This window comes from Zosterops lateralis (assembly GCF_965231275.1).
Source record: "Zosterops lateralis genome assembly, chromosome: 1".
Taxonomy (NCBI): Eukaryota; Metazoa; Chordata; class Aves; order Passeriformes; family Zosteropidae; genus Zosterops; species Zosterops lateralis.
In genome coordinates, this window is record NC_139762.1 from 660,302 (window position 1) to 682,411 (window position 22,110).

Below are 22,110 nucleotides of genomic sequence, written 5' to 3' on the forward strand. Positions count from 1 at the left end.
GGAACCGCCTTGGGGAAAGAATACAGAACACGACACTGAGGTGGCCGCGGGAGGCGGGGAGAAGGGTAATTAACGCGGTAATTAATTAACAGCACCTCTATAGGAGAAGCCTTGGAAGGGCAGGGGCGGGGCCGGTTGCCACAGCAACCGCCCTCCTCCGGGGGGCGTGGCTTATCCACAACAACACCCGCCTCCTCCAATCAGCGCGCGAGGCAGCGCCACTTGCCCCGCCCCCTGAGTGGGCGTGGCCTCACATCCCGCCTTTCATTGGGCGGGGGAGTTGCCATGGGAACCAGCGCGAGGGGCGGGGCGTCTCCACGGCAACGGAGCCGGAAGTGAGGCGCGGACTCGGTTTCCCGTGAGCCCCCGCGCGCGGTTCCGGCGGGCCGGGCCGGGCCGGGATTGGGAACGGGAACGGGAACAGGCCTGGAACGGGCCGGGAACGGGATGGAGGCCGTGCCCCGCATGCCCATGATCTGGCTGGACCTCAAGGAAGCCGGAGAGTTCGCCTTCAACGCCGCCGTTAAGAAGGTGGGGCCGGGGGAAGGCCGGGCCGGGGGGTTCGGTGGGTTTGGGGTCTGTGAGGGCCGCGAGGGGACACGGGGAGGTTTGGGGTGCTCAGGGAAGGGGATAAAGGACGGTGAGGATGTTTGGGGGGTCCCTGGAGGGGTCAGTAGTTGGATCTGGGGTTTGGTCAGTGAGGGCAGGGACTCCACTGGGGGTAACGCCTGTCCCGCCCCCCCATTAATTAATCACCTCATTAACGGCCCTAAATGAGCTCCACCCCCGCCAGGCCTGGCCTTGCAGGGGATGGGGGGACTCGGGGGGGCTGCTCAGGGGGTTCTTGTGTCTCTTTCCCCAACCTGTCACCCCTTGGGGCTCCTCTCTGTGCCCAAAACTCCCCTTCCCAACCCCAGCCGTGCCCTGATCCCCCTCCCCGAGTGAGGAGGGGTCTTGTCCCAGCCCTGACACCTCGACAGGAAAGGGTTTGGTGGCAGGATGAACCTCACCCATCCCTGTGAGTTCTTGTTTGCCCCAAGGAGTGAAGCAACGACAGCAGGAAAGAAAGAGGGAGGCTGTTCTGGGTTAATTTAACTGCTGGATTTATTCATAATTTATTTATTTATCTGCCCCAGCAGACAGCCCTCAGCAGAAGGAGTGGGGAAAAAAAGGTGCAAGGAAAAAAAAGGCTTTATTCATCAGGGGATCTGCCCCAGCAGAAACAGCGGGGGAAGAAAAATAAGGGAAAAAATAAATGTAACACCTTTTATTGGGGGGAGGAACTCAGGGAAGGGTTTAACTGGGGACAAATCAGGGCCCAAGGGGGTCTGGCTCTGCAGGTCAATGACACACAGTGTAACAAATCAATAACTCGGGTGGGGAGACAGCTCAAGTCTTGTCCCATCACTTGGGGTCCTCACTGGAACTTTGCAGAGTTTTGGGAGAGACCCCAAAGTGACAGACAAGGCCCAGGGGCTGGAGAACTTCTGACTGACACATAACTGGGGTTGGGGTAAAACCAATGAGGGTGGGACATGGGGGACATGGGGCAAACCATTACAACTTATAAAATATAATCCAAAACAAGGAACAAATACATAGATAAAACTGATAAAACCAAAACCGCCCGAGCTGCCCTGGGGGCTGGAGCTCCTCCAGGTCCCTCACAACATCCCCTTCCCCAGTTTGTCCTCAAGAATTATGGGGAGAACCCCGAAAACTACAACGAGGAGCTGCGAAAGCTGGAGCTGCTCCGGCAGGTGAGGGGGGTCCCCAGAATCTGGGAGGGGTCCCCAAAGCCTGGGATGGTCCCCAAACCTGGATGGGTCCCCAAAGTCTTGGGGGGGCATCCCCAAAGCCTGGGAGGGTCCCCAAAGTCTGGGAGGGGTCCCCAAAGCTTGGGGGGGTCTCCAAAGCTTGGGGGGGGTATCCAAAACCTGGGGGGGTCCCCAAAGCCTGGGAGGGGTCCCCAAAGCCTCGAGGGGGTTCCACAAAGCCTCGGGGCGGTCCCCAAAGCCTCAGAGGGGGATCTCTAAAGCCTGGGGATGGTCTCCAAAGCCTGGGGAGGTCCCCAAAGCCTCAGGGAAGGGTCCCCAAAGCCTGAGGGAGGTCCCCAAAGCCTGGGGGGGACCCAGCAGGCCCAGAATGGGGGTCCCAGACACCCCCAGCCCAGCACTGGGGTCACTGAGGTCACAGGAATCCTCCCCAGGTGCTGCTGCTGTTCCCTGGGTGCCCCAGGACACCCAAACCCCTTGTCCCACCCCTGTCCCACATCAGGGCCCCGTTTTTGGGGGTCACAGAGCAGTTCCCGGCCCCACCCCGGGCAGCAGGACGGGGCTGGCCCTGTCCCTGTCCCCACAGCCTGTCCCCCCCTGTCCCCAGAGCGCCGTCAGTGTCCCCAGGGACTTTGAGGGCTGCAGCACCCTGCGCAAGTACCTGGGCCAGCTGCACTTCCTGCAGAGCCGCGTCCCCATGGGCGCCGGGCAGGACGCCGCCGTGCCCGTGACGTGGTCAGGGAGGGGGGATGTGGGGTGGGATGTGGGGTGGGGAGTGGGATGGGGATATGGGGTGGGGGACCTGGGATGGAGGATCTGAGATGGGAGAGTGGGGTGGGAGTGGGATTGGGGACTGGGATGGAGGATCTGGGATGGGAGAGTGGAGTGGGGATGTGGCGTGGGGGATATGGGATTGAGGATCCTGGGATGGAGGATCTGGGATGGGGATATGGGATGGGGGAAGTGGAAAGGGGGATTGGGATGGGGGATTCTGGGATAAGGGGTCTGGGATTGGGGACTGGGATGGAGGATCTGAGATGGGAGAGTGGGTGCGGAGTGGGATGGGACTCTGGGATTGGGGACTGGAAATGGGGAATCTGGGATGGAGGATCTAGGATGGGAGAGTGTGGATATGGGGTGGGGAGTGGGATGGGAGGCTGGAATGGGGATGTGGGATTCTGGGATAGGGGATCTAGGATGGAGGGTTGGGATGAGGGAACTGGGATTGAGGATCCTGGGATGGGAGTCTGAGACTGGGGACTGGGATGGAGGATCGGAGATGGGAGAATGGGGTGGGGATATGGAGTGGGGAGTGGGATGGGGGAACTGGAAATGGGGATTGGGATGGGGGATTCTGGGACAGGGGATCTGGGATGGGAGAGCAGGGTGGGGATCTGGTGTGGGGAGTGGGATGGGGGGCTGGGATTGTGATCCTGGGATGGAGGATCTGAGATTGGGGAACTGGGATAGGGAATCTGGGATGGAGGATCTGAGATGGGAGAGTGGGATGGGGATCTGGGATCTGGGGTGGGGATATGGGGTAGGGGCTGGCATGAGGATCTGGGATGGGGGAATTGGAAGTGGGGACTGGGATGGGGAATCTGGGATGGAAGATCTGAGATGGGAGAGTGGATGAGGATGTGGGGACTGGGATGGGAAATCTGGGATGGGAGAGTGGGGTGGGGATATGGGATGGGGGGCTGGGATGGGGGAAGTGGAAAGGGGGATTGGGATGGGGGATTCTGGGATAAGGGATCCGGGATTGGGGACTGGGATGGAGGATCTGGGTTGGAGGATCTGAGATGGGAGAGTGGGATGGGGGGGCTGGGATGGGAGAACTGGAAATGAGGACTGGGATGGGGGAGTGGGAACTGGGATTGAGGATCCTGGGATGGGGGGATCTGAGATGGAGGATCTGAGATGGAAGAGTGGGTGAGGAGTGGGATGGGGATCTGGGGTGTGGGGATTGGGAATCTGGGATGGGGGAGTGGGGTGGGGGTATGGCATGGGGGATATGGGACTGGGAACTAGGATGGAGGGCTGGGATGGGGGAACTGGGATGGGGAATCTGGGATGGAGGATCTGAGATGGGAGAATGGGTGGGGATATGGGGTCGGGAGTGGGATGGGAATCTGGCACAGGGAACTGGAAATGGGGACTGGGATGGAGGATCTAAGATGGGAGAGTGCATGGGGACTGGGATGGGGGAACTGGGATTGAGGATCCCGGGATGGGGATCTGAGATTGGGGACTGGATTGAGGATCCTGGGATGGGGGATCTGGGATAGGAGAGCTAGGGTGGGGATATGGCATGGGGACTGGGATGGGGGTATGGGGTGGGGAGTGGGATGGGGGAACTGGAAATGGGGACTGGGATGGGCGATTCTGGGATAGGGGATCTGGGATTGGGGACTGGGATGGAGGATCTGAGATGGGAGAATGGGTGATGAGTGGGATGGGAATCTGGAGTGTGGGGAGTGGGATGGGCATATGGGATGGGGAGTGGGATGGAGGCCGGCGTGGGGATCTGAGATGGGAGAATGGGTGGGGATATGGAGTGGGGAATGGGATGGGGGATTCTGGGATAGGCGATCTAGGATGGAGGGCTGGGATGAGGAAACTGGGGTTGAGGATCCCAGGATGGGGATCTGAGGTTGGGGAACTGGGATGGGGAATCTGGGGTGGAGGATCTGAGATGGGAGAGTGGGATGAGTGGCTGGGATGGGGGAACTGGGATTGAGGATCCTGGAATGGGGGATCTGGGATGGAGGATCTGAGATGGGAGAGTGGGGTGGGGATATGGGATGGGGAGTGGGATGGGGGCTGGAATGGGGATCTGGGATAGGGGAACTGGAAATAAGAACTGGGATGGGGGATTCTGGGATGGGAGAGCGGGATGGAGGACTGGGATGGGGAATCTGGGATGGGAGATCTGAGATGGGAGAGTGGGGTAGTGATATAGGATGGGGATATGGGGTGGGGGAATTGGAAATGAGAAGTGGGATGGGGGATTCTGGGATGGGAGATCTGGGATAGGGATATGAGGTGGGGAGTGGGATGGGAATCTGGGACTGGGGACGTGGGGTGGAGATATGGGATTGGGGACTGGGGTGGGGAATCTGGGATGGAGAATCTGAGATGAGAGAGTGGGATGGGGATCTGGGGTGTGGGGACTGGGATGGGGAATCTGGGATGGGAGAGTGGGGTGGGGGTATGGCATGGGGGATATGGGACTGGGGACTAGGATGGAGGGCTGGGATGGGGGAACTGGGATTGAGGATCCCAGGATGGGGATCTGAGGTTGGGGAACTGGGATGGGGAATCTGGGGTGGAGGATCTGAGATGGGAGAGTGGGATGAGTGGCTGGGATGGGGGATTCTGGCATAGGGGATCTGGGATGGAGGGCTGGGATGGGGGAACTGGGATTGAGGATCCTGGAATGGGAGATCTGGGATTGGGGAACTGGAAATGGGGACTGGGATGGGGGATCTGGGATGAGGGATCTGGGATTGGGAAACTGGGATGAGGGAACTGGAATTGAGGATCCTGGGATGGAGAATCTGGGATTGAGGAACTGGGATGAAGATCTGGGATGGGGGAACTGGGATGGGAAATCTGGGACTGGAGAAACTGGGATGGGGATCTGGGATTGGGATGAAGATTTGGGATGGGAGATCTGGGACTGGGGAAACTGGGATGGGGATATGGGATGGAGGGCTGAGGCAGGCAGGATGTGCCCATGCCCATTCTCTGGGGAGAGGCTGCTCCAGGAACCCCCTGGGGGGTGTGGTCCTGCCTGGGGGGGCACAGGGGGGTCCTGGGGGCCCTTGGGGAATGGGGCTCCCCATAAATTCTCCTGAGAAAACCCCTGTTTTCTCCCTGTCCTGTCCCCTGCCCCCCAGGACTGAGATCTTCTCGGGCAAGACGGTGACACACGAGGACATCAAATATGAGCAGGCCTGTGTCCTCTACAACCTGGGTGAGCTCCTGCCTCCCCACAGCTCTGGGGCTCCCTGTCCCCATCCCCAGGGGGGTTTGGGGTGTCCCTGCCCCTCTGAGCCCCCTCTGTCCCCACAGGAGCCCTGCACTCCATGCTGGGAGCCATGGACAAGAGAGTGTCCGAGGAGGTGAGGACCCTCCTGGGGACAGGGGACACCTGGGCAGTGTCACCTGGGTGTGACAGGGCAGGGACTGTCCCCAGCTGGGCACTGGGGGCAGCTTTGGGGTCTCCAGGGACAGGTTTGGGCTCTCCAGGGACAGATTTGGGGTCTCCAGGGACAGGTTTGGGGTCTCCAGGGACAGGTTTGGGGTCTCCAGGGACAGGTTTGGGGTCTCCAGGGACAGGTTTGGGGTCTCCAGGGACACTGAGGAGATGGGAGCAGAGCTGGGGGAGGATTGGAGCACCAGGAGGGGTTCAGGGGACTCAGGGGGAGCCTTGGGGACAAGAAGGGACAGCCAGGGGGTTGGGCTCTGCTCCCAGGGGACAGGAGGAGAGAAGGAACAGCCTTGAGTTGTGCCAGGGGAGGTTTAGTTGGATATTGGGAAAATTCATTCCCCAAAAAGTCTGTCCAGCCTTGAGTTGTGCCAGGGAAGGTTTAGTTGGATATTGGGAAAATTCCTTCCCCAAAAAAAGCTGCCCAGGACAGGAGTCCCCATCCCTTCAAGGATTTAAAACCCCTGTGGATGTGACACTTTGGGGACACGGCCAGGGGTGGCCTGGGCAGTGCTGGGTGGCCTCAGTGATCTGGGAAACCTTTTCCAATCCCAACAATTCCATCCCCTCAGGGCATGAAGGTTTCCTGCACCCACTTCCAGTGTGCTGCTGGTGCCTTCACCTACCTGAGGGATCACTTCCCCCATTCCTACAGCGTGGACATGAGCCACCAGATCCTCAGCCTCAACATCAACCTCATGCTGGTGGGGACTGGGGCACCAGAGCCTGTCTGTGGGGTTGGGATTCCCTGGTGGATCCAAGGAAACAGGACCCCAGTGTCCCCCAGGGGGGGTTTGTGGGGTCTGGGGTCTCTCCTTGGGTGGGGAAGGAGGTTTTGGGGGATCAGGGAAGGCTCAGGGCCATTCCTGGGCTGGTATTCCTTTGGGAAAGGGGTTGGAGTCAGGGATCTGGGCTGTCACAAGGGTTGGGGACACTCACTGGACATTCCTCTGGTGTCCCTGGCAGGGCCAGGCACAGGAGTGTCTCCTGGAGAAATCCATGCTGGACAACAGGAAGAGTTTCCTGGTGGCCCGGATCAGTGCCCAGGTGAGCTCCAGGAGTGTCCCAGCACAGCTCTGCTCCCACTGCTCCAGGATCAGGAGCTGGAGAGGGATTTCGGGCAAGGCCTGGAGAGGGACAGGCCGCAGGGAGTGGCTCCCCAATGCCACAGGGGAGATGTGGGGGAGTATTGGGAAAGAATTCCTGGATTGGGAAGGAATTCCTGGCTGTGAGGTGGGTGAGGGACTGGAATGGGATTCCCAGAGAAGCTGTGGCTGCTCCCTGGATCTCTGGAAGTGTCCAGGGCCAGGCTGGATGGGGTTTGGAGCAGCCCTGGCCATGGTCCCAAACACATCCCAACCCTTTCTCTGGGTGATCCGAGTCCTTGGGCTGGTGATTCCCCTGCCCTGCTCTGGGGTCCAGAATTCCAGGATTCCCCCCTGTCCCTCTCTGCAGGTGGTGGATTACTACAAGGAGGCCTGCAGGGCCCTGGAGAACTCAGAGACAGCCTCGCTGCTGGGCAAGATCCAAAAAGATTGGAAGAAACTGGTTCAGATGAAAATCTATTATTTTGCTGCTGTGGCCCATGTGAGTGAGGGGAACTGGGGCTGGGGGCTCTCCCTGTGCTCCCATCCCACCTCAGGGTGCTCCTGACACCTCTGGAGCTGTCCTGACCATCCCTGGGCTTTTCCTCCCCCTCTCAAAGCTCTCCCTGGAGTTACAGAGCTCTGATCCCAATTTTTCTTCCAGCTGCACATGGGGAAACAGGCCGAGGAGCAGCAGAAATTTGGGGAAAGGGTAAGTGGGGCCGTGTTGTCCCATTTCATCCTCTCCAGCCTCTGCATCGTGGTCCTGGAGGAGGTTTGGGCCACGTCCTGTGTCCTGCCAGGGCCTGGTGCTCTGGGAAAGGTGTGGGAAGCTCTGTCCCCTCGGGGCTTGTCCCAATTCCTGCTCTCCCACAGGTCATTTACTTCCAGAGCGCCCTGGACAAGCTCAACGAGGCCATCAAACTGGCAAAGGTGTGTTCCTGAGCCCTGGGCTGCCAGGCTGCAGCAGGAGGAGAGGATTGGGGTGGGATTCAGAGGCTCCAGGCCTCTCCTGACAGCCATTTCCCCCCTCTCCATCCCACAGGGCCAGCCTGAAACCGTGCAGGAGGCTCTGAGGTTCACCATGGATGTCATTGGTGGGAAGTGAGTCTGTGGGGAGCCCCAGAGTGTCTCAGGATCCTGTTCCAGGGATCCTGAGTCTGTGGGGAGCCCCAGGGTGTCTCAGGATCCTGTTCCAGGGATCCTGAGTCTGTGGGGAGCCCCTGGGTGTCTCAGGATCCTGTTCCAGGGATCCTGAGTCTGTGGGGTGCCCCAGGATCTTATTCCAAGGATCCTGAGTCTGTGGGGTGCCCCAGGATCCTATTCCAGGGATCCTGAGTCTGTGGGGTGCCCCAGGATCCTATTCCAGGGATCAGGAATGTTGGTGGGCAGGGAGCCTGGGGAGTGTTCCCTGTGTCCTGACGTGTCCCAGCACTGCCCTGGGGGTGGATGGCTGCAATGGGAATTGCTGGAGCAATCCCAGGGGTGCTGAGCCCATTGGGAACGAGCTCAGGGGAAACCAGAAATCCCGCCTGCTCCCTCAGTCCCAGCACCACTCCCCATTTCCAGGTACAACTCAGCCAAAAAGGACAACGACTTCATCTACCACGAGGCCGTGCCCGCGCTGGACACTCTGCAGTCTGTCAAAGGTCTGGGGAGCCCTGGGGATCTGCTGGGGGAGCCCTGGAGATCAGCTGGGGGAGCCCTGGGGATCTGCTGGGGGAGCCCTGGGGATCTGCTGGGGAGCCCTGGGCACAGGGATCTGCTGGGGGAGCCCTGGGCACAAGGATCTGCTGGGGGAGCCCTGGGGACGGGGATCTGCTGGCACAGAGCAGGAGAACCCCTCCAGGAGTGACCCCAGCCCGGGCTGTGCCCCTCAGGTGCCCCCCTGGTGAAGGCTCTGCCCGTGAACCCCACGGACCCCGCGGTCACCGGCCCCGATATCTTTGCCAAGCTGGTGCCCATGGCTGCCCACGAGGCCTCTTCCCTCTACAGGTGTGTCCAGGTGTTGCTTTTGCACTTTGAGAGGCAAAACATTGTGGGTGTGGACCCTCCCAGGGGACAGCAGGGTCAAACATGGAAAGCTCTTTTATTATCTGACTCTAATAATTTATATACACTTTTTACAGAGGGCCAGGGAGGTCACAACCTCCTGACCCCATTGGTCACTCTCATTTTCAATCAAGTTCTCCTCTCAGAGAACAACTATGCAAAACACACAGATAATTTTTAAGAACACACATTGTTTACATCAAGCTGTGTGAGAACGGTGCTGCAAAAATTCAAATACTTGAAAGCAAAAAAAAATGCAGGAGCAACATCTGGGCTCCAGGCAGGGGATGGGGATTGGGATGGGGATGGGATGGGATGGAATTGGGATGAGGATGGGGATTGGGATGGGGTGGGATGGGAATTGGGGATGGAATTGGGATGAGGATGGGGAATGGGATGGGGATGGGGATGGGGATGGGGATGGGATGGGGATGGGATGGGGATGGGATGGGGATGGGGATGGGGATGGGATGGAATTGGGATGAGGATGGGGGATGGGATGGGGATGGGATGTGGATTGGGATGGGGATGGGGATGGGATGGGGATGGGATGGGATGGGGATGGGGATGGGATGGGGATGGGATGGGGTGGGATGGGGATGGGGATGGGGATGGGGTGGGATGGGGATGGGGATGGGGTGGGATGGGGATGGGGATGGGATGGGGATGGGATGGGGATGGGGTGGGATGGGGATGGGATGGGGATGGGATGGGAGGAGCTGGGGCTGTGGAGCCTGGTGGGTGTTTCCCTGCACTCACAGGATGCTCTGTCCTCTCCTGTCCTCTCCTGTCCTCTCCTGTCCTCTCCTGTCCTTTTCCCAGTGAGGAAAAGGCCAAACTGCTGCGGGATGTGATGGCCAAGATCGAAGCCAAGAACGAAGTGCTGGAGTACGTGAGGGGCCCGTCCCTTCCACCCCACGGGGTTCTCCTGCTCCCCAGCCCCTGCCAGGGGACACACTGCCAGCCCTCAGGGCCCCTCTGTGTCCCACAGCCAGTTCATGGACTCCATGCAGCTGGACCCCGAGACCGTGGACAACCTGGACATGTACAACCACATCCCGCCCGTGCTGATGGAGAAATGCGCCGCGCTCAGCGTGCGCCCCGACACCGTCCGCAACCTGGTCCAGTCCATGCAGGGTGAGGCGGGGGGTCTGGGGTCTGGGGGGGTCTGGGGGGCTGCCAGTGACCCCTGAGTGGGGCTGGGGGAGTCTGGGGGCTGCCAGTGACCCCTGCTTGAGCCTGGGGGGGTCTGGGGAATGGCAGTGACCCCTGCTTGGGGCTGGGGGGTCTGGGGAGTGGCAATGTCCCCTGCTTGGGGCTGAGGAACCTGGCCTGAGGGGTCTGGGGGGCTGCCAGTGACCCCTGCTTGGGTCTGGGGGGGCTGGGGGGCTGGAACTGACCCCTACTTGGGCCCTGAGGGGGCCTGGGGGCTGCCAGTGACCCCTGCTTGGGGCTGGGGGCTCTAGGGACTGGCAGTGCCCCCTGCTTTGGGGCTGAGGGGGCTGTAGGGGCCTGGGGCTGGCAGTGCCCCCTGAGTGGGGCTGGGGGCTCTGGGGCTGGGGGCTCTGGGGCTGGCACTGCTGCCTGCCTGGGTCTGGGGGGGCCTGGGGAATGGCAATGTCCCCTGCTTGAGGCTGGGGGGGCCTGGGGAATGGCAATGTCCCCTGCCTGGGTCTGGGGGGGCCTGGGGAATGGCAATGTCCCCTGCTTGAGGCTGGGGGGGCCTGGGGAATGGCAATGTCCCCTGCCTGGGTCTGGGGGGGCCTGGGGAATGGCAATGTCCCCTGCCTGGGGCTGGGGGCCTGGGGAATGGCAATGTCCCCTGCCTGGGGCTGGGGGCTCTGGCATCACTCCCTGCCCAAGGTGTTGGGAATGTTCTCACCCATGGCTAGTTCTGTACTGCCATAAATCCCTGAATCCCAAAGCACTTTCCCTGTTGGCTGGGATGACCCCAGAGGTGCCCAGGATCCCACCATCCCACCCCTGGCTTGCTGTGTCCCTGCCTCTGGGTTTATTCCCGGAGCTGTGTGTCCGTGCCTGGCTCCAGGCCTGGAGCAGGCAGCCCCCAGCCCCAGCAGCCCCCCGTGTGTCCCCCCAGTGCTCTCCGGGGTCTTCACCGACGTGGAGGCGTCGCTGAAGGAGATCCGGGACCTGCTGGAGGAGGACGAGGCGCAGGAGAAGAAGGTGCAGGAGCTGCTGGGGAGGGTCCCCCCGGCCCCAGGGTCCCCCCCGGGGCTGGCTGAGGTGAGCAAGGAGTGCTCCAAGTACCTGGAGCTGCACGAGAAGGCCAGTTTCACCAACACCGAGCTGCACCGAGCCATGAACCTGCACCTGGGCAACCTGCGCCTGCTGGGAGGGCCCCTGGAGCAGGTCCGGGCTGCCCTGCCCACCCCCAGCCTGTCCGAGGGTGAGTCCTGCCCTGGGGGGCTGGAGGGTTGGGCTGTGCCCCTGGGGGTCTCCTGGGGGACTGGGGGAGGCCGGGCTGTGCCCCTTGTGTCCCCCTGGGGGGCTGGAGAGGCTGGGCTGTGTCCCCTGGGGGGCTGGGGGAGGGTGGGCTGTGCCCCTGGAGGTCTCCTGGGGGACTGGGGGAGGCTGGGCTGTGCCCCTTGTGTCCCCCTGGGGGGCTGGGGGAGCCTGGGCTGTGCCCCTGGGGGTCCCCTGGGGGGATGGCAGTGCCCCTTGTGTCCCCTGGGGGGCTGGGGGAGGCTGGAGGAGGCTGGGGGAGCCTGGGCTGTGCCCCTGGGGGTCTCCTGGGGGGCTGGGGGAGCCTGGGCTGTGTCCCTTGTGTCCCCCTGGGGGACTGGCAGTGCCCCCGGGCTGGGGGAGCCTGGGCTGTGTCCCTTGTGTCCCCTGGGGGACTGGCAGTGTCCCTTGTGTCCCCCTGAGGGGCTGGCAGTGTCCCTATCCTGCGGGAGGAAGGGCTGCCCCTCTTCATGTCCCCTGTGTGTCCCCTGGCACTGGCGCTGTCCCTGTCAGTGGGGTGGGGGCTTGTCCCCCCAGGAACACTCAAAGGGGGTCCTGTGTGGGGACAGAGGGGACACGGACTGTCCCAGCCGGGCCCTGACCCCACAGGGGGTCCTGTGTGGGGACAGAGGGGACAGGGGCTGTGGGGACAGTGGGGACAGGGACTGTCCCAGCCAGGCCTGACCCCACAGGGGGTCCTGTGTGGGGACAGAGGGGACAGGGGCTGTCCCACCCCGGCCCTGACCCCGCCCCACCCGCAGAGGACAAACAGGTGCTGCAGAACCTGAAGCGGATCCTGGCCAAGGTGCAGGAGATGCGGGACCAGCGCCTGTCCCTGGAGCAGCAGCTGCGGGAGATGATCCAGAAGGACGACATCACCACCTCCCTGGTCACCACCGACCGCTCCGAGATGAAGGTGGGGACAGCCCCGTGTCCTGCCCAGGGGACAGCTCTGTCCCCAAGCCCCGCTCACCCTCCCTCCCCTGTCCCTGCAGAAACTCTTTGAGGAGCAGCTCAAGAAGTACGACCAGCTGAAGGTGTACCTGGAGCAGAACCTGGCAGCCCAGGAGAACGTGCTCAAGGCCCTGACCGACGCCAACGTCAAATACGCGGCCGTGCGCAAGGCCCTGGCCGAGGTGGAGCACAAGTGAGTGAGGAGGGGGCTCCTGGGGGGGCTCTCGGTGCCCAGGAACAGCCCTCAGCCCCCTGGGAGAAGTGTGAGGCCGCCAGCAGCTTCTCCTGGTGCTGGCTGTGGTGGCTTTGTCCTGTCCTTGTGCACCCAGAGGGTTCCACAGGTGTCACCCTGGGGCTGGGTGTCACCTTTACCCTGTCCTTGTGCACCCAGAGGGTCCCACGGGTGTCCAGGGCTGGGTGCCACCTTTGTCCTGTCCCTGTGCCCATCCCAGTGGAACTGGAGGGTCCCATGGGTGTCCAGGGCTGGGTGCCACCTTTACCCCGTCCCTGTGCCCATCCCAGTGGAACTGGGGGGTCCCATGGGTGTCTGGGTGCCACCTTTACCCCGTCCCTGTGCCCTGCTGAGCCCCTCTGTCCCCCGTCCAGGTGGAACACCACCGTGCAGACCCTGGTGGCCTCCTACGAGGCCTACGAGGACCTGATGAAGAAATCCCAGGAGGGGAAGGATTTCTACACGGACCTGGAGGGGAAGGCGGCCAAGCTGCTGGAGCGGGCGCGGGCGGCGTGCCAGGCCAGCGAGGCCCAGCGCCAGCAGCTGCTCGAGAGGTGGGTGGGAAGGGCTTTGGGGAGCTCCTGGTGCCTGTGGGGGGCAGTGGGGGCAGCCTCCAGCCCCACACTGACCCCTGTTCCTGCAGGGAGCTGAAGAAGCAGCCGCCCCCCCGTCCCACGGCCCCCAAGCCCCCCCTGCAGAAGAAGCCCCTGGATGAGGCTGAGGCGGCTGAGTTGGGCTCGCTGGTGCTGTCGGAGCTGCCCGAGGAGCTGCGGAGCCTCCCCCCGGAGCTGCTGCCCGCGCCCCTGGCCCAGCTGCCCCCTCTGGCCGCCCTGAGACCCCCCGAGCCCTTCCTGCTGCCCGGGGGGGCGGCCAGCGCCCCTCTGCCCCCCGCGCCCCCCTTCCCGGGGCAGTACCGCCTGCCTGGGCCCGGGCCCGGCCCCTTTCCCCCCGCCGGGGCAATCCCGGGGCAGCTCCTGCAGCCCTCGGCCCGCAGCTCTGCTGCCCCGCAGCTCTTCCCGGCCGCGCCCCTGATCCGCCCCCCGGCCCAGCCGGCCTTTGGGGGGCCCCCGCAGGTGCCGCCCCCTCGCTCGTCCCCCCAGCACGGCCCCAGCCCCGCTTATGGCCTGGGCCATCCCGGGGCAGCCCCCGGCCCGCTCCGCCCCCCTGTGCCCGGGGCAGCCCCCGGGGGGGTCCAGCCGGGGCTGGGGGGCCACGACCCCCCGGGGACGCGCCCGGCCACCACCACGGTGGACAGTGTCCAGGCGCCCATCTCCAGCTGCTCCGTGCCCCCCCGGGGACCCCCGGGCCCCTTCCTGCCCCCGCAGCGCCCCGGGGGACCCCCGGCCCCCTTTCCCTACCCCTCGGGGGGGGTTCAGCCCTTCGGGACCCCTGCCCAGACCCCCTTCCCCCCGGCCCAGCCCCCGCCCGCCTTCCCCCAGGGCGCCCCCCAGCAATTCCCCCCGGGCCCCTTCCTGCCCCCGGGCCGGGCCCAGCCCGCCCTGCCCTTCCAGCAGCCCCCCCGGGTCCCCCTGGCGCCCCCGGCCCAGTTTCCCCAGCAGCCCTTCCCCGCCCCGGGGGTGCCCCCGCAGCTCTTCCAGCCCCCCGGGGGTCTCACCCCGCACCCTGGGGCCGTGCCCTTCCCCAGGACCCCCGCCCCGAGCGGCGCCCCGGCCCTGGGGGGGCTCCAGGCGGTGCCCCCCGCCTCCCCTGCCCTGCCCTTCTGCCCCAGCCCGGCTCCCCCCAGCGCCCCAGTGCCCCCCGGCTCCGTGTCCCTGTGTCCCCCCGGCTCCGTGTCCCTGTGTCCCCCCGCCGTGCCCAGCCAGGCGCCTTCCCCCGGGCCCCTCACAGGCCCCACGGTGGTTCAGGGCCCTCTGGTCCCATCCCCAGCCCCATCCCCATCCCCAGCTCTGCCCGTGCAGCCCCCGGCGCCTCGGCCTCCTCCAGCTGTGCTCCCTCCGGGCACCAGGCACAGCCCCTGCCCCGCCGACCTGCTCTCCTCCAGCCCCGAGAGCCATCCCGGGGGCTCTGCCTCTCCCGGGGGGCTCCTCCAGCCCACCAAGGCCGGGGCTCAGGAGGGGCAGCGCCCGAGGGCGGTGCAGCTGATCGAGGCCGACCCGTACGCGGAGCCCGAGCGCGTCCGGCGGCTGCTGGAGGAGCTGGAGCGGTTCCGAGGGCTGTGCCAGCGCCTGGAGCAGCCCCTGCCCGGTGCTGGTGGCGGCTCCGAGCTGGACTCGCTCTGGAAGGAGCTGCAGGAGGCCCAGGAACGCGACGCCCGGCAACGCTCCATCTCCATCGCCCGCTGTTACTCCATGAAGAACCGGCACCAGGACATCATGCCCTACGACAGGAACCGCGTGGTGCTGCGCTCGGGGAAGGACGATTACATCAACGCCAGCCGCGTGGAGGACCTGTCCCCGTACTGCCCGGCCCTGATCGCCACCCAGGCCCCGCTGCTCGGCACCGCCGCCGACTTCTGGCTCATGATCTACGAGCAGAAAGTGTCCGTGGTGGTCATGCTGGTGTCCGAGCAGGAGCTGGACAAGGTGTGTGCCTGGGCAGGGGTCAGGGGGCCCTGTGGGGCTCTCCTGGCCCTGCTGATGTCCCCTCCTGTCCCATCCCAGGGGTCAGGAGTACTGTGGGGCTCCCTGGGCTCTGCTGATGTCCCTCCTGTCCCTGCTGATGTCCCTCCTGTCCCGTCCCAGGGGTCAAGGGGCTCTGTGGGGCTCTCCTGTCCCTGCTGATGTCCCCTCCTGTCCCTGGGTAGGGGTCAGGGGTCCTGCAGGGCTCCCTGGGCTCTGCTGATGTCCCCTCCTGTCCCTGCTGATGTCCCCTCCTGTCCCTGGGTGGGGGTCAGGGGCCCTGTGGGGCTCTCCTGATGTCCCTCCTGTCCCATCCCAGGGGTCAGGGGTACTGTGGGGCTCTCCTGTCCCTGCTGATGTCCCTCCTGTCCCTGGGTGAGGGTCAGGGGGCCCTGTGGGGCTCTCCTGATGTCCCGTCCTGTCCCGTGTCCCCAGAAGGTGCTGCGGTATTTCCCGTCGGAGCGGGGCCAGCCGCTGGCTCAGGGGCCGCTGTCCGTGGTGCTCACGGGGCTGCGGGTCACCCCCACGCACGTGGAGCGGATGCTGACGCTGCAGCACCGCGAGCAGAGCCTCAAACGCACCGTGGCCCATCTGCAGTTCACCTCCTGGCCTGAGCTGTACGTGTGGGGCTGGGAGGGCCCGGGAGCCCTGAGATTCTGCAGGGACAGTTCTGGGACCACAGCTCTGGGTTTGGGGAGGGTGTTTGGGGGGCCTGAGCTGCAGGGACAGTTCTGGCACCACAGCTCTGGGTTTGGGGAGGGGGTTTGGGGGGCCTGAGCTGCAGGGACAGTTCTGGCACACGGCTCCCGAGCTGGGGAAACGGTTTGGGGGGAGCCTGGGAGCCCTGAGATTCTGTGAGACAGTTTTGGCACACAGCTCCAGAGTTGGGGAGGGGGTTTGGAGGGCCCTGAGCTGCAGGGACAGTTCTGGCACACAGCTCCCGAGCTGGGGAGGGGGTTTGGGGCCCTGAGCTGCAGAGACATTTATGGGACCACAGCTCTGGATTCGGGGAGGGGGTTTAGGGGGACCTGAGCTGCAGGGGCACTTCTGGCACACAGCTCCCAGGGGGTTTAGGCAGCCCTGACCCATCCGGGGGGCGCTGAGTGCAGAGACCCCCCCAGCGAGTGTCTGTCCCCCCCCCCAGGGGCCTTCCCGAGAGCAAGGGGAGCCTCCTGCGCTTCATCCAGGAGGTGCACGGCCACTACCTGCACCAGCGGCCGCTGCACACGCCGGTGGTGGTGCACTGCAGGTGAGCGGGGCTGGGGGCTCCTCCAGGGGCCAGGGGGTTCCTCCAGGGGCAGAGGGGCTCCTCCAGGGGCCAGGGGGATTCTCTAGGGGCAGAGGGGGCCGGGGGGCTCGTCCAGGGGCCGGGGGCTCCTCCAGGGACAGAGGGGCCAGGGGGCTCCGAGAGGGGGCTGGGGGGCTCCTCCAGGGGCAGAGGAGCCGGGGGGCTCCTCCAGGGGCGGGGCAGAGGGGCTGGGGGGCTCCGGGGCCGGGCAGAGGGGCCGCCCCCCATCCATCCCCAGGGTGTCTCACAGCCCGGGGGTCTCTGGGGGGCTCCGGGACGGGGCAGAGGGGCCGCCCCCCATCCCCAGGGTGTCTCACAGCCCGGGGGTCTCTGAGGGGCTCCAAGCGGGGCAGAGGGGCCGGGGGGCTCCTCCAGGGGGCAGAGCCACCCCCAGGGTGTGTCTGACAGCCCGGGGGTCTCTGGGGGGCTCCGGGCAGGGCAGAGGGGCCGGGGGGCTCCTCCAGGGGGCAGAGCCACCCCCAGGGTGTGTCACAGCCCGGGGGTCTCTGGGCAGCTCCGGCGTGGGCCGCACGGGCGCGTTCTGCCTGCTCTACGCGGCCGTGCAGGAGGTGGAGGCCGGGAACGGCATCCCGGACCTGGCGCAGCTGGTGAGGAGGATGCGGCAGCAGCGCAAGCACATGCTGCAGGAGAAGGTACTGTGGGGGTCCTGCAGCCCCTCGGGGGTCTGGGGGGCAGAGGCTGCACCCCCCGGGCCTCACCGTGTCCCCTCCCCTCCAGCTGCACCTCAAGTTTTGCTTCGAGGCCGTTTTGCTCCACGCTGAGCAGGTTCTGCTGCGCCACGGCGTGGGCGGCCCCGGCCCGGCCAAACCCCCCAACAGCAGCAGCTCCCCCAAGGTGGGTCTCGGGGGTCTCTGGGGGGGTTTTTGGGGAGTTCTGGGGCTGACAGAGCCGCTCTCCCCCAGCTGTATTTCCAGCAGGACCCGCAGGACCTGGTGCTGGGCGGGGACGTTCCCATCAGCTCCATCCAGGCCACCATCGCCAAGCTCAGCATCAAAGCCGGGGCGCCCAGCGCCGAGCCCGGGGAGGGCTGGGGGGTGGATCCCGAGCCCGAGGCGCCCCCGGGGGTTCCTGACGGGGTCCTGGATGGGGTCAGTGCCCCCGAGGCCGAGCCCCCCCTCCCTGAGCCGGCGGCTGAGGCTGAGAGCACCAACCACGTCGGGGGGGAGATCCCTGAGGGGTCAGGACAGAGCCCAGAGGGGCCAGGGGAGAGCCCAGAGGGGCCGGGGGAGCCCCCAGAGCCCCCCACAGCCGCCCCAGCCTCCTCCTCCTCCTCCCTGGAGCTCCTGGCCTCGCTGACGCCCGAGGCTTTCAGCCTGGACGCGTCGCTGAAGGGCAAACAGCGCATGAACAAGCAGAATTTCCTGCAGGCACAGCCGGGCGAGGGGCTCCGGGGCCCCCGGCCCAGCGATGACCCCCTGAGCCTGCTCGACCCCCTCTGGACCCTCAACAAGGCCTGAGAGGGGCGGGGGCCCCCCCGGCCCCCAGCCCTTCTTTGTCTGACTCCGGATAGAACTGACTTTTTCAGCTCTTTGCTACTAAAATAAAGCGAGTTTATCTGCAGGGCCGAGCCCTGGGTGGTGCCGCCGGGAGCCGGGCTCGGGTTAGTTCCGTTTAATGGATGTTCCTGCACACGTTATAAAACACGATCGGTACAAAAAGCGTCCCCTGTACAGCACAAAGGTACAGCCGGGGCGAAGGCCACCCTCGGGGGGCTGGGCCGGGGTCCTGGGGGTCCCTCCTGCCCCGGCCGGAGCCGCCTCTACAATCACCGGGGTCAGAACAGGGGCTGGAGCCGGGGCTGGGCCTGGTACAGCCGGGAGGGGCTCGGGGGGAGCCCCAGGAGCTGCCACAGCCCCGGTTGGTCCCGCTGTGCCCCCCCAGGACCCTCCCCAGCCCCTGCAGGAGGGGGGCGAGGGCTCTACCCGCTCCCACCCTGAGAAAAGTCTCCTCTGGCCCCGCAGCGGGAAGGGAGGAGGAGGAGGAAGGGAAGGAGGAAGGTGCTATTGCTGCAGGAGGGAGCCGGGCACGGCAAGGGCAGCACTGCCGGGGCTGGACCCCCCCCCACGCCCCCTGCCCCAATAAATAACTATTTACAGCGTATAAATAAATAGGGTTGGGGGCAGCTGCGGCCCCGGGCGGGATCGGGCCGCGCCCTAAGGCACCTGCGGGCCGGTCCCTGTCCCGGTCCTGGTCCTGTCCCGGGGCTGGGGCTGTCCAGGGCTGTTCTGGGACAGCCTGGGAGCCACCACTGTCCCTGCCCGTGTCCTGGGCACTGCCGGGGGCTCCCACGGGCGATGCTGGACCGGGCAGAGCAGCAGGAGGGCAGTGACTGGAGTCCCTGCAGGGACACGGATGGAACCGACAGCCCCATCCCCTCTCAGGCACAACCCCAAGCCCCCCTCAGTCCCACCAGCCCCCTCCTCTCCTGCTCAGTCCAACTTCTCCAGCACGGAGGGCACGTAGACCAGGCTGAGCTCGCTGCCGAAGTTGCAGACGATGGCGGCGTTCTCCAGCACCAGGATCTGCCGCGCCGGCTGCGACTCGTTGCTCTTGCCCAGGTAGACGGTCTGCAGCAGGTCCCCGTAGCCGATGTCCCAGAAGGACACGCAGCCCTGGCCGCCCGTCACCAGCAGGTTGTCGGAGATGACGCCCAGGCTGGAGCCACAGCCCAATTCCTGCGGGACAGGGAGGAGAGCTCAGCTCCGGGACAGGGGCAGAGCCTGGGTGGGGATCCACCCCATCCCGAGCCTTTGCCGGGGATACGGAGGGTTTCCCAAAGTGGGGAGATGGAATAGGGGCAGCTCAGCCTCCAAGGGCAGCACAGGTGTCTGTAGGGGGCCTGGAAAAGCCAGGAGGAGCCGTAAAGGTGAGGTGGAGCTGGGAAAGGCCAAGAGCACCTGGATTGTATCAAAAACAGGGTGACTGCAAGACCAGGGTAGGGATTGTCCCCTGTGCTGGCCCTGCTGAGGAGCCTCAAATCCTGGGGGCTGCTTTGGGTCCATCCTGACAGGAGGACATGGAAGGGATGGAGCAGGTCCAGGGAATGGAGCTGGGGAAGGGTCTGGAGCCCCAGGAGAGGCTGAGGGAGCTGGGGAAGGGTCTGGAGCCCCAGGAGGGGCTGAGGGAGCTGGGGAAGGGTCTGGAGCCCCAGGAGGGGCTGAGGGAGCTGGGGAAGGGTCTGGAGCCCCAGGAGGGGCTGAGGGAGCTGGGAAGGGGCTGAGCCTGGAGAAAAGGAGGCTCAGGGGGGACCTTGTGGCTCTGCACAAGCCCCTGCCAGGAGGGGACAGCCGGGGGGGATTTGGGATCTGCTCCCAGGGAACAGGGACAGGAGGAGAGGGAACGGCCTCAGGCTGGGCCAGGGGAGGCTCAGGGTGGACACCAGCAGGAATTTCTTCACAGAAAGGCTGTTTATACATTGGAAGGGGCTGCCCAGGCTATCAGAGGAGTCCCCATTACTGCAGGGATTTAAAAGCCCTGTGGATGTGGCACCTGGGGACAGTCACTGGTGGCCTTGGCCGCGCAGGCTGGTGGTTTTCCAGCCTGAGCAATTCCCAGCTGCCCCTCCCGTGGTCCCACCTGCTGGATGGAGTAGAGTTTGATGCCCGAGCTGCGGTCCCAGATGCTGATGAGGTCGTCCAGGCCGCTGCTGATGACGCAGGACGAGGTGCAGGTCAGCGAGGTGACGTCCCCGCGGTGCGCGAACATGTGGCTGACGCGGCTGCCCGTCAGCACGTCCCACAGGCAGATGGCCCCGTCCTGGCCACCGCTGGCCAAAACCATGGTCTGCAGGACACCGGGGACACCTCAGGGCTGGGGTCACCCAAGGAAGGAGGTGACACGAGCCGGGAATGGAGCCCTGCCTGCTCCCTGTGCTTGAGCAGCCTCAGGGAACAGAGCCCAGGTGCCCCAAGTGGAGGAACCTGAGTTCACTTCCATGGGTGGGAAAACACCCAGGGGCTCCCAGTCCTCCTGGGGACTGGGGCAGAGCCTCCCTGGGGGTTTAGGCCCCATTTCAGGCCTGCTCAGCCCCACCTGGCAGTGCAGGAGAGGGGATTCCCTGCTCCAAAAGGACAGAGAAGCAAGAGATCTCCAGGGAAAGAGATTGCTGAGCTTGCAGTGAACTGGGGGGAAACTCTGGCTTGGCCAGAGAGAGATGGAGGGACCCAGGTGGGCGACTCTGGGTGAGCCACTGGCTCAGGGATGGGAGCAGGGAGGAAGGCAGGTGAGGCTCAGGTGTGATCTCAGGGGTGGGTTCAGGTGTGATCTCAGGGCTGAAGGCAGGTGAGGCTCAGCCCCATCAGCCCCCCATACCTGGTCGATGTACACGGCTGTGATGGCTCCCGAGTGGCCCTGCAGGGTGAAGAGGCAGCACGAGTCCTCCAGCCGGAACACCTGGGGCAGGACAGGCTGGGGTGAGGCTCCAGGGCCACCTGGGCTCCCCAGGACACCACAGACCCCACCTGGTGCCACTGTGGCACAGCCAGAGCCCTCCTGCAGTGCTGGGGGTCACCCAGGTCATGGCTGGTGGGCAGTGACAGTGACAGAGTGGGGACAGGGCAGTGACACTGCACAGCTGAAGGGGAAAGGGACATCCCAGAACTTGGATCTGCCACTCAGGGCATGTCACAGCAACCTCACGGAATGCTCCAGTCTGGGGACATGGGAGCTGGAAAGCTGGGAAAGACCCTGGGGAGCTGGTGGATGTGACCAGCTGTGCCCAGGTGGGCAAGAGGCCAAGAGCACCTGGATTGTATCAAAATAAATGTGGCCACAAACCAGGGCAGGGATTGTCCCCTGTGCTGGCCCTGCTGAGGGGGCTCAGGTCCTGGGGGCTGCTTTGGGTCCATCCTGACAGGAAGACCCAGGGAATGGAGCTGGGGAAGGGTCTGGAGCCCCAGGAGGGGCTGAGGGAGCTGGGAAGGGGCTGAGCCTGGAGAAAAGGAGGCTCAGGGGGGACCTTGTGGCTCGGCACAAGGAGGGGACAGCCGGGGCGGGGGATTTGGGATCTGCTCCCAGAGAACAGGGACAGGAGGAGAGGGAGGTTTGGATATTGGGAAAACTCCTTCATGGAAAGGCATTGGAAGGGGTGGTGGAGTCCCCATCCCTGGAGAGATTTAAAAGCCATGTGGTTGTGGCACTTGGGGACATGGATTAGGGGTGGCCTTGGCAGTGCTGGGGACTGCTTGGACTTGACAGCCTTGAAGAGCTTTTACAACCTCAATGATTCCATAATTCTTTAAAGTCACCCATTCCTAAGGCAGGAGGGTCCCACACTCAGCTCAGGGTGACACTCACTGGGTTCTGTGTCCTTCCAACTCCACCAGTGCCACATCCAGAGAGGTGACCAGAACTTCTCCCTCCCTGTGTGCCCCAGGCGTGGCTGCCAATGTCACATCCCTGTCCCTGTCACCCTAAGGCTGCCAATGTCCCACCCCTGTCCCCACCCTG

The 22,110-nt window shown here is 64.6% G+C and overlaps 2 protein-coding genes across 2 annotated transcripts in view; one reads left to right on the forward strand and one right to left on the reverse strand.

The window, feature by feature from the left end:
- Window positions 1-393: 393 nt before the first annotated feature.
- PTPN23 (protein tyrosine phosphatase non-receptor type 23) lies at window positions 394-18,225 on the forward strand. Its single transcript, XM_083878797.1, has 25 exons — window positions 394-531; window positions 1,686-1,760; window positions 2,383-2,510; window positions 5,678-5,754; window positions 5,853-5,902; window positions 6,561-6,692; window positions 6,955-7,035; window positions 7,444-7,575; window positions 7,738-7,785; window positions 7,950-8,006; window positions 8,119-8,177; window positions 8,643-8,722; window positions 8,954-9,068; window positions 9,948-10,013; window positions 10,117-10,262; window positions 11,224-11,532; window positions 12,350-12,504; window positions 12,584-12,735; window positions 13,149-13,328; window positions 13,418-15,317; window positions 15,789-15,970; window positions 16,498-16,602; window positions 17,156-17,294; window positions 17,380-17,496; window positions 17,565-18,225. The coding sequence occupies exons 1-25, from the start codon at window positions 448-450 to the stop codon at window positions 18,117-18,119; spliced, it is 5,124 nt and encodes a 1,707-aa protein (XP_083734923.1). The 5' UTR covers window positions 394-447; the 3' UTR covers window positions 18,120-18,225.
- A 581-nt stretch (window positions 18,226-18,806) lies between these two features.
- Window positions 18,807-22,110, reverse strand: part of SCAP (SREBF chaperone) — a 62,884-nt gene continuing 59,580 nt past the window's right edge. Inside the window, exons 21-23 of the mRNA XM_083878910.1 lie at window positions 20,974-21,054; window positions 20,239-20,445; window positions 18,807-19,337 (exon numbers count right to left, since the gene is read on the reverse strand). Coding sequence (XP_083735036.1) covers window positions 19,092-19,337; window positions 20,239-20,445; window positions 20,974-21,054 — 534 coding nt within the window. The 3' untranslated portion in view covers window positions 18,807-19,091. The remainder of the gene's footprint in view (window positions 19,338-20,238; window positions 20,446-20,973; window positions 21,055-22,110) is intronic.